General features: G+C 45.3%; 1 protein-coding gene across 2 annotated transcripts in view; it reads right to left on the bottom strand.

The window, feature by feature from the left end:
- GALNT1 (polypeptide N-acetylgalactosaminyltransferase 1) overlaps positions 1-12,318 on the bottom strand; it is a 123,786-nt gene that overhangs the window by 59,103 nt on the left and 52,365 nt on the right. For both annotated transcript variants that reach the window (XM_066579091.1, XM_066579092.1), the window contains exon 5: positions 9,972-10,179. In XM_066579091.1, the coding sequence (XP_066435188.1) occupies positions 9,972-10,179 (208 nt within the window). The remainder of the gene's footprint in view (positions 1-9,971; positions 10,180-12,318) is intronic.

Genomic DNA, 12,318 nt, shown 5'->3' with positions numbered 1-12,318 from the left:
TCTGCACGCCTTGCAGTCAGAGCAGGGGTATGTGCCCTTGATCTTTTTCGAGGTCAACCAAGTCTCTCTGGGTACTTCAGGGGCCAGATGACTATGTATGAGATGGTCTCGAAGGTTTCTTCCTCTTCGATAAGTAATAGAGGGCTTGTCTCCCAGGCATTCCACAAGGTCCTTGTCCTTTAATAGGATGTTCCAATATTTTTGTAAAATTCTGTTCACATTTCTTGATTGGTCGTCATACGTACCAATCAATCTCACAATGTTCTTGGTGACTGGTTTTGGTTTGACATCCAGTAGGCTCTTCCTGTCTCTTTTTTTGGTCTCTACAAGTGCTTCCTGGAGAATGTCATCAGGGTATCCCCTATCCTTGAATCTTTTAGTCATGTCTTCAGCTTGTGTTTCAAATTCACCTTCCTCGGAACAGTTCCTCCTCGCCCTTATAAATTGTCCCTTAGGGATACCTTTTTTTAAAGGACCTGGGTGGTAACTTTCCCAGTGCAGGAGACTGTTTGTTGCCGTTGGTTTTTGGTGAATTGTAGTCTCTAAAGTCCCCATCGGGGTCTTGGAGATGTTCAAATCCAGGAATGTAATTTGTTCCTGCTGAATTTCTGACGTGAGAAATAAGCCAAGGTTGTTCTTGTTAAGAGACTCCACAAATTCTTTGAATTCTGAGACAGTTCCGGACCAGAGTATAAAAATGTCGTCTATGAACCTCACCCATAGCTCGACTAGGTTGATCCATTTCAGGTTTTGTTCCTGGAAGACGTGTTTATCCTCCCACCATCCGAGAAATAGACATGCATGGGTTGGGGCACAGGGACTTCCCATCGCGGTCCCCCGCCGCTGATGGTAATAGCGCCCGTCAAACAGGAAAAGTTATGTTCAAGAATGAATTTGAGCAATTCGAGAACAAAGGTATTGTGAGGTCTCATATGAGTTCCCCTCTGGTCCAGGTAGAAACGACTCGCTTCAATTCCATCTTTATGGGAGATGTTGGTATAAAGCGCCTCTACGTCCATACTGGCTAGAAATGTACCACTTGCAATCGTGATGCCCTCCAGACGTTTGAGGAGATCTGTGGTATCACGTATATAAGATGGTAAACTCTCTACGAATGGTCTTAAGATGACATCGATATACTGACTTGCTCCCTGTGTCAGAGAGTCTATCCCCGAAACAATGGGCCTCCCCTTTAGTGGGGTAAGGCCCTTGTGGATTTTGGGGAGTGCGTAGAAAGTCGCCGTCTGGGGTACAGTTGGGCAGATAAATTCACATTCCGTTTTTTCAAAATTTTTTTCCTCCCGTGCCTTTAGTGTTAGGGATCTCAACTCAGAGAGGAAGGTATCTGTGGGGTCAGAGGGTAATATGCCATAGTTTGTGGTGTCTTTTAATAGCTTGAGGCACATTTCCTTATACTCATTGCGTCCTAGGATCACCAACTTTCCACCCTTATCGGATGGTTTTATGATGATGTTGGGGTCCCTCTCCAGTGATACTAGTGCTTTTTTCTCATCTTTAGATAAGTTCTGGGTTTGAAAATTTCATGTATCAGCGAGTTTTTCCAGTTCCTCCATCACTAGTGACTCAAAAATTTCTATGTACGGACAGTCCCCAGACGGAGGCATACTGGTGCTCTTAGGTCTGAGTTGTGTGAATGGTCCCTGGCCTGGAATCCTCTCGCTTTCCTGAGAAAGCTCCTCCAAGAGGTCGAGTGTTTCCAGATCTTGGGGACTGATGCCAAGTTCTTCACACCTCTTCTGACCTTTGATGGTAAAATATTTTCTCCATCTTACTTTACGAAGGAAGAGAGATACGTCTTTAACCCAGTCAAATGATTTGTACTTATTAGTGGGTACGAACGAGAGTCCCCTTTTAATGTCCAATTCTTTTTTGTTGTCATCATTCCCTCCGTTTTTTGTAGTTTCGGGGTTCACATCCATTCCAGTATGGGGCTCTGCTATTGGGCCTGGTTGGGCGCCCCTAGTCTTGTCCTCAACATATACTGGGATATGGGTGTCTCTAAAAAATGATGACCACCATTGAATTGACCCCTATTACCTCTTCCTCTCATTCTTTCATGTTACCTCAGTATAATATATAACAACCAATCACAGCGCAGCTTGCATGTTACCTCAGCGGTATAATATATAACAACCAATCACAGCACAGCTTTCATGTTACCTCAGTATAATATATAACCAATCACAGCACAGCTTTCATGTTACCTCAGCAGTATAATATATAGCAACCAATCACAGCACAGCTTTCATGTTACCTCAGCAGTATAATATATAACAACCAATCACAGCACAGCTTTCATGTTACCTCAGCAGTATAATATATATCAACCAATCACAGCACAGCTTTCATGTTACCTCAGCAGTACAATATGTATCAACCAATCACAGCACAGCTTTCATGTTACCTCAGCAGTACAATATGTATCAACCAATCACAGCACAGCTTTCATGTTACCTCAGCAATATAATATATATCAACCAATCACAGCACAGCTTTCATGTTACCTCAGCAGTATAATATATATCAACCAATCACAGCACAGCTTTCATGTTCCCTCAGCAGTATAATATATAACAACCAATCACAGCACAGCTTTCATGTTACCTCAGCAGTATAATATATAACAACCAGTAACAGCGCAGCTTTGATGTTACCTCAGCAGAATAATATATAACAACCAATCACAGCGCAGCTTTGATGTTACCTCAGCAGAATAATATATAACAACCAATCACAGCGCAGCTTTCATGTTACCTCAGCAGAATAATATATAACAACCAATCACAGCGCAGCTTTCATGTTACCTCAGCAGTATAATATATAAAAACCAATCACAGCGCAGCTTTCATGTTACCTCAGTATAAGATATAACAACCAATCACAGCGCAGCTTTCATGTTACCCCAGTATAATATATAACCAATCACAGCACAGCTTTCATGTTACCTCAGTATAATATATAACAACCAATCACAGCACAGCTTTCATGTTACCTCAGCAGTTTAATATATAGCAACCAATCACAGCACAGCTTTCATGTTACCTCAGCAGTATAATATATAATAAACCAATCACAGCGCAGCTTTCATGATACCTCAGCAGTATAATATATAACAACCAATCACAGCACAGCTTTCATGTTACCTCAGTATAATATATAACAACCAATCACAGCACAGCTTTCATGTTACCTCAGTATAATATATAACAACCAATCACAGCACAGCTTTCATGTTACCTCAGTATAATATATAACAACCAATCACAGCACAGCTTTCATGTTCCCTCAGCAGTATAATATATAACAACCAATCACAGCACAGCTTTCATGTTACCTCAGCAGTATAATATATAACAACCAGTAACAGCGCAGCTTTGATGTTACCTCAGCAGAATAATATATAACAACCAATCACAGCGCAGCTTTGATGTTACCTCAGCAGAATAATATATAACAACCAATCACAGCGCAGCTTTCATGTTACCTCAGCAGAATAATATATAACAACCAATCACAGCGCAGCTTTCATGTTACCTCAGCAGTATAATATATAAAAACCAATCACAGCGCAGCTTTCATGTTACCTCAGTATAAGATATAACAACCAATCACAGCGCAGCTTTCATGTTACCCCAGTATAATATATAACCAATCACAGCACAGCTTTCATGTTACCTCAGTATAATATATAACAACCAATCACAGCACAGCTTTCATGTTACCTCAGCAGTTTAATATATAGCAACCAATCACAGCACAGCTTTCATGTTACCTCAGCAGTATAATATATAATAAACCAATCACAGCGCAGCTTTCATGATACCTCAGCAGTATAATATATAACAACCAATCACAGCACAGCTTTCATGTTACCTCAGTATAATATATAACAACCAATCACAGCACAGCTTTCATGTTACCTCAGTATAATATATAACAACCAATCACAGCACAGCTTTCATGTTACCTCAGTATAATATATAACAACCAATCACAGCGCAGCTTTCATGTTACCTCAGCAGTATAATATATAACAACCAATCACAGCGCAGCTTTCATGTTACCTGAGCAGTATAAGGAATAGCAACCAATCACAGCACAGCTTTCATGTTACCTCAGTATAATATATAACAACCAATCACAGCACAGCTTTCATGTTACCTCAGCAGTATAATATATAACAACCAATCACAGCGCAGCTTTCATGTTACCTCAGTATAATATATAACAACCAATCACAGCGCAGCTTTCATGTTACCTCAGCAGTATAATATATAACAACCAATCACAGCGCAGCTTTCATGTTACCTCAGTATAATATATAACAACCAATCACAGCGCAGCTTTCATGTTACCTCAGTATAAGATATAACAACCAATCACAGCGCAGCTTTCATGTTACCTCAGTATAAGATATAACAACCAATCACAGCGCAGCTTTCATGTTACCCCAGCATAATATATAACCAATCACAGCACAGCTTTCATGTTACCTCAGTATAATATATAACAACCAATCACAGCACAGCTTTCATGTTACCTCAGTATAATATATAACAACCAATCACAGCACAGCTTTCATGTTACCTCAGTATAATATATAACAACCAATCACAGCGCAGCTTTCATGTTACATCAGCAGTATAATATATAACCAATCACAGCACAGCTTTCATGTTACCTCAGTATAATATATAACAACCAATCACAGCACAGCTTTCATGTTACCTCAGTATAATATATAACAACCAATCACAGCACAGCTTTCATGTTACCTCAGTATAATATATAACAACCAATCACAGCGCAGCTTTCATGTTACCTCAGTATAATATATAACAACCAATCACAGCACAGCTTTCATGTTACCTCAGCAGAATAATATATAACAACCAATCACAGCGCAGCTTTCATGTTACCTCAGCAGTATAAGGAATAGCAACCAATCACAGCACAGCTTTCATGTTACCTCAGTATAATATATAACAACCAATCACAGCACAGCTTTCATGTTACCTCAGCAGTATAATATATAACAACCAATCACAGCGCAGCTTTCATGTTACCTCAGTATAATATATAACAACCAATCACAGCGCAGCTTTCATGTTACCTCAGCAGTATAATATATAACAACCAATCACAGCGCAGCTTTCATGTTACCTCAGTATAATATATAACAACCAATCACAGCGCAGCTTTCATGTTACCTCAGTATAAGATATAACAACCAATCACAGCGCAGCTTTCATGTTACCTCAGTATAAGATATAACAACCAATCACAGCGCAGCTTTCATGTTACCCCAGTATAATATATAACCAATCACAGCACAGCTTTCATGTTACCTCAGTATAATATATAACAACCAATCACAGCACAGCTTTCATGTTACCTCAGTATAATATATAACAACCAATCACAGCACAGCTTTCATGTTACCTCAGTATAATATATAACAACCAATCACAGCGCAGCTTTCATGTTACCTCAGCAGTATAATATATAACCAATCACAGCACAGCTTTCATGTTACCTCAGTATAATATATAACAACCAATCACAGCACAGCTTTCATGTTACCTCAGCAGTATAATATATAGCAACCAATCACAGCGCAGCTTTCATGTTACCTCAGTATAATATATAACAACCAATCACAGGACAGCTTTCATGTTACCTCAGTATAATATATAATAACCAATCACAGCACAGCTGTCATGTTACCTCACCAGTATAATATATAACAACCAATCACAGCACAGCTTTCATGTTACCTCAGTATAATATATAACCCCCAATCACAGCGCAGCTTTCATGTTACCTCAGTATAATATATAACCAATCACAGCGCAGCTTTCATGTTACCTCAGTATAATATATAACCAATCACAGCACAGCTTTCATGTTACCTCAGTATAATATATAACCAATCACAGCACAGCTTTCACGTTACCTCAGTATAATATATAACAACCAATCACAGCTTTCATGTTACCTCAGTATAATATATAACCAATCACAGCGCAGCTTTCATGTAACGTCAGCAGTATAATATATAACAACCAATCATAGTGCAGCTTTCATGTTACCTCAGTATAATATATAACAACCAATCACAGCACAGCTTTCATGTTACCTCAGCAGTATAATATATAACAACCAATCACAGCGCAGCTTTCATGTTACCTCAGCAGTATAATATATAACAACCAATCACAGCGCAGCTTTCATGTTACCTCAGTATAATATATAACAACCAATCACAGCACAGCTTTCATGTTACCTCAGTATAATATATAACAACCAATCACAGCACAGCTTTCATGTTACCTCAGTATAATATATAACAACCAATCACAGCGCAGCTTTCATGTTACCTCAGTATAATATATAACAACCAATCACAGCGCAGCTTTCATGTTACCTCAGTATAATATATAACAACCAATCACAGCACAGCTTTCATGTTACCTCAGCAGTATAATATATAACAACCAATCACAGCGCAGCTTTCATGTTACCTCAGCAGTATAATATATAACAACCAATCACAGCACAGCTTTCATGTTACCTCAGTATAATATATAACAACCAATCGCAGCACAGCTTTCATGTTACCTCAGCAGTGTAATATATAACAACCAATCACAGCGCAGCTTTCATGTCACCTCAGCAGTATAATATATAACAACCAATCACAGCACAGCTTTCATGTTACCTCAGTATAATATATAACAACCAATCACAGCGCAGCTTTCATGTTACCTCAGTATAATATATAACAACCAATCACAGCGCAGCTTTCATGTTACCTCAGTATAATATATAACAACCAATCACAGCACAGCTTTCATGTTACCTCAGCAGTATAATATATAACAACCAATCACAGCGCAGCTTTCATGTTACCTCAGCAGTATAATATATAACAACCAATCACAGCACAGCTTTCATGTTACCTCAGTATAATATATAACAACCAATCGCAGCACAGCTTTCATGTTACCTCAGCAGTGTAATATATAACAACCAATCACAGCGCAGCTTTCATGTTACCTCAGCAGTATAATATATAACAACCAATCACAGCACAGCTTTCATGTTACCTCAGCAGTATAATATATAACAACCAATCACAGTGCAGCTTTCATGTTACCTCAGTATAATATATAACAACCAATCACAGCACAGCTTTCATGTTACCTCAGCAGTATAATATATAACAACCAATCACAGCACAGCTTTCATGTTACCTCAGCAGTATAATATATAACAACTAGAGATGAGCGAACGTGTTCGGCCCCGCCCCTTTTCGCCCGAACACCGAACTTTGCTCGGGCGAAAAAAGTTCTGTCGTCGCCGTGGCAGCGCGGGGGGGGGGGGGGGGGGGTGTGCGGCGGGGAGTGGGGGGGGGGGGAGAGGGAGAGAGAGAGGGCTCCCCCCCTGTTCCCCGCTCGCTGCTGCCGCCCGCGCCGCCGCGCCTCTCCCCCCCCCCCCCCCGGCGCCCCCCGAATCTTTACGCGCGAACACTGAAGTCCTCGGGAAAGCCGGTGTCCGGGTGCGTAAGTGCTCGTTAAGAACACGTTCGCTCATCTTTAATAACAACCAATCACAGCACAGCTTTCATGTTACCTCAGAGGGTGAAGCGCTGAGCGAGATACCTGTGATCCGATGCAGACAACTTCAGCGCTGATCTTCTTGTAAACACCTTTTGACTGAGCGCAGGGGTGATCTGCCCGTGTACACGCTTTACATGAGCACCGACAACCTCCGTGGTGATCTGCCCGTGTACATGCTCTGCACGGGCGCCGACAACCTAAGCGCTCATCTGCTCGTGTACACGTTCTGCACGAGCGCCGACTGCCTCAGCACTGAACTGCCCGTGTAAACGATCTGCAGGAGCGCTGACATCCTCAGCGCTGACCTTCCTGTAAATACGCTCTGAATGAGCACAGCCGTGATCTGTCCGTGTGCATGCTCTGCACGAGCGCCGACGACCTCAGCGCTGATGTGCCCGTGTACACGCTCTGCACGAGCGCCAACGACCTCAGCGGTGATGTGCCCGTGTACACGCTCTGCACGGGTGCTTAATACCTCAGCCGTGATCTGCCCGTGTACATGCTCTGCCCGAGCGCCGAGGACCTCGGCGGTGATCTGCCCACGTACACGCTCTGCCAAAGCGCCGATGACCTCACCGGTGATTTGACTGCGTACACGCTCCGCATGAGCGCCAACGACCCCAGCAGTGACCTGCCTGTGTACACGCTCTGCACGAGCCCGACAACATTAGTGCTGATCTGCTCATGTACACACTCAGCACGAGCACTGACAACCTCAGCGCGGACCTCCCTGTCAAGACGCTCTGAATGAGTGCAGCCATGATCTGTCCGTGTGTATGCTCTGCACGAGCGCCGACGACCTCAGCGGTGATCTGCCTGTGTACATGCTCTGCACGGGTGCTTAATACCTCAGCAGTGATCTACTCGTGTACACGCTCTGCACGAGCGCCGACGACCTCAGCGGTGATCTGCCTGTGTACATGCTCTGCACGGGTGCTTAATACCTCAGCAGTGATCTACTCGTGTACACGCTCTGCACGAGCGCCGACGACCTCAGCGGTGATCTGCCTGTGTACACACTCCGCATGAATGCCGTTGACCTCAGCGGTGATCTGCCTGTGTACACGCTCTGCGTGGGTGCTGAATACGTCAGCGGTGATCTGCCCGTGTACACGCTCTGCATGAACGCCGTTGACCTCAGCGGTGCCATCAGCGCTCCTGGAGCTCTTTAGACGACTGCCGTCTAAGAGACATTACTGAGAAGAATCACTTTCTTTTACTTCATTGGCCAAGACTGGCAGTATACGGCGTGCGGGGGTCCAGGTAGTGAGGCGCTGCGATCTTCTTACACCATTGGTTTCCCATCTAATCGGCACTTTAGTAGCAGCGCATCAGTCTGCATCACCTCACTGCTCACAGGTAAAGGTAACATTGTAACAAGTAGACTGATGTGATCACCATGACGATTAACCACAACCGTATCTAGCCTTTACAACCACCTTGCTCAGTACTTCTCATCAATCGCCTCTTTATGGCGGCAGCTCAGCACTTCCCCTCCGGCACCAGCTTTCTCCCTTCTTTCCGCCCACTTTACCATAGACAGCAGCAGTATCCCTCTCCCGCCTCCACTGGCAGCAGCCTCTCTCCCGCCTCCACTGGCAGCAGCCTCTCTCCCGCCTCCACTGGCAGCAGCCTCTCTCCCGCCTCCACTGGCAGCAGCCTCTCTCCCGCCTCCACTGGCAGCAGCCTCTCTCCCGCCTCCACTGGCAGCAGCCTCTCTCCCGCCTCCACTGACAGCAGCATTCTTCACCTTCCTACCTTCTCCTACATTTCCAGTAGATTTTCTCCCTAAACACTCATTCTTCTTGGTAAAGTGGTATTTGCTGGGTATTTAATGCAGGAGCAACATAGACTGGTGTAAGCCCCAATTCCCTGTGCTGGGGGCGGAGACTAGGTGCTAAGGGCAACACAGGGGGCCAGGATCTCCTATCACTGTACTGAGCAGTGTAAATGTGAATTCAGTAGCTGAGAGGCCGGAAGACTATTAGCTGTAACACTGTCTATGTGCAGCACCACAATCCTCCTCTTTCCATAGAAGTCTACGGGCAGCATTTAATCTGAGCTGCCAGTGAGCCGGATAAGCCAAGATACAGTAGAACGTTTCTTGTTATGTATCCAGGCCATGTAAGTGCATCCGGCGGAGCTAGCAGACATGGACCTCATGGACAAACCCCTCTGTAGCCGCCAGTACAACTCCAGGCTTTGGATGGCAATAAGACCATCTCCGCTGACTGACATGAATAGTATGAAGAGACCAGAAGAAGTGAACAGCCCGAAATACAGCAGCATGTAAAGCACAAGGCTATTCAGCAGCAGAACGGCGTTTACCTGTCATGCTTTATCCGTGCCAGCAGGGGCTCCAGCCACCCCACCGTGCATTCACAATGCGCATCCAGGAAGGTGATGACCTGTCCTTTGGACGCGGCTGCCCCTCGTAGCCTGGCCCTGATCAGCCCCGAGCGCTGCTCCATGCGGATGACGTGCACTGGGAGGCGCAGTTTTCGGACATATATTTCCAGTGGTCTCTTCAGAAAATCTGGAAAACAATGTGAAGAGTTCCTGAGTGAGGCGGCACATAATCGGGCACAGCATGTCATAGAACCAACACGTACCCGCCTGCCATCCCATGACGTCCAGGAGGGGGCAGCGCAGAGCATCGGATGAACTCCTGGCACCAGAGAGAATGCCTAGATTGTGTTTGCTGGGCGTCAGGTTTTTCTAGCTGATGGCATGTATGTGATCTTTGCGTCTTGCCTCTGTCTTCATGCCCTGGCTATGGGCAAAAGGATCATCTGACTATCTGGGCATTTTGAATCCCCTACGAACCTTTTAGAGACCGAGTGCCCAAACTACAACCCAAAACCCACTTATGTACTGCAAAGTGCCAACGGGGTTATCACAACGTATGATTTTACCCCCAGCCTTCTAAAAAGGACCGGGCCGCTTCACAATAGACAGGGTGCAGATTCTGGCTGCTTTTTGGACGCGGAAATGCTGCAGAACGTCGGCAGCGGGGATTACTGTGGGAAAGTCAGCAGCATTTCTGCATCCCAAAAGGAGTCAAAATCTGCACCCAGTCTATTTTGAGACAGCCCTGCCCATTTTCCTCACATGTAAACATACCCCAGCGATAATAGTGACCCCCCCAGCAGCCCCAGCGATAATTGTGAACCCCCCCCAGCGGCCCCAGCAATAATAGTGACCCCCCCAGGGGCCCCAGCGAAAATAGTGACATCACACAGCAGCCCCCAGTATAATAGTGACCACCCCCTAGCGGTATTAGTGACCCCTCCCACAGCGGCCCCTATTATCACAGTGACCCCCCACCCACAGCGGCCCCCAGTATCACAGTGACCCCCCACCCACAGCGGCCCCCAGTATCACAGTGACCCCCCCACACCCACAACGGCCCCCAGTATCACAGTGACCCCCAGTAGTAATAGTGACACACCACAGCGGCCCCCAGTAGTAATAGTGACACCCCACAGTGGTCACCCTTGTAATAGTGACATCCCAGACTGGTGCCCCCCCCCCCCTTCCCCCGAGACACACATACTTACCCCCTCCTCCTTGTGTGCTGCCGACGCCTCCTCCCCCTGCTCTTGTGGAATCACGTAGTAGACGTCAGGGGAGGGGAAGGAGGATCCCGGCTGTACACTGATGTCACAGAGTGTGTCGGGATCAGCGCTGATAGCAGCACTGCTGAGTGAATGCCGGCAGGGGAGTCACGGCCCCTGCTGGTATTCACTATTGTGGTGAGCAGCCAACGGTGACGTGTGCCAGCAGGGAGGGCTCTGTGTGCCGCCTCTGGCACAAATGCCATAGGTTCGCCACCACTGCCCTACACCATCAGTCAAGTTTTAGAACGCCTCAATTTTAACAGTTATTTCTGACATTAACACAGTTCAAAGTCCAGCAAATAACGTTAAATGGTTCAAAGGCTGAAAATGAAGTTAGAAACATAAAAGTATGATGAAATTTTAACCTAAAACAAAACAAAAAAAGGACCTAATTCATGATTTAACCGAAGGGCTTTTTTCAGGGAACATATAAAGGAGCGCTGCTCTGCAGCACAGAAAGCAAATTATGGATGCAAACTATTCCTATAGGTGTCTGAACGATTGTAGATTACTTCCAGACCCTGTGATTCTATATAAGCAGTGTTGGTACAGATGGCATTCCACCCTCTAGGGCGGGGCTTGGACAGTTGTGGTCTTCAGGACTGAGCATATTACTATCAGAATGGCAAGACAAAGGCAATTCACCAAAGAAGACAGGCAGACAATTATAACTCTAGGTTGCCAAGGAAGCCGAAGTGGCAGTCAGTAGAGTTTCCTACACCATCACAAAACACTGGGAAACTGCAGGAAACCATGAAAGGAAGATGTTGGCAGACCAAAGGCCACTACAGAAGTCAGATGACAAGTCTGTGAGACTCAACAGTTATAATGACCAGCAGCTGACAGCAAAACTCACAAGCAGAGCTCGATGCAACAGAAAGTGAACAGGATCCCATGTAAACTGTGAAAACTACCCGCAGGTCTGACGGGCGGAGGAGGAGGAGGAGTGCGGCTACCCGCAGGTCTGACGGGCGGAGGAGGAGGGTTACGGCTACCCGCAGGTCTGACGGGCGGAGGAGGAGGAGTACGGCTACCCGCAGGTCTGACGGGCGGAG

Source organism: Eleutherodactylus coqui, chromosome 9 (genome assembly GCF_035609145.1).
Source record: "Eleutherodactylus coqui strain aEleCoq1 chromosome 9, aEleCoq1.hap1, whole genome shotgun sequence".
Taxonomy (NCBI): domain Eukaryota; kingdom Metazoa; phylum Chordata; class Amphibia; order Anura; family Eleutherodactylidae; genus Eleutherodactylus; species Eleutherodactylus coqui.
Note: the sequence above shows the minus strand (reverse complement) of the source record. Positions and strands in the feature narration are given on the sequence as shown.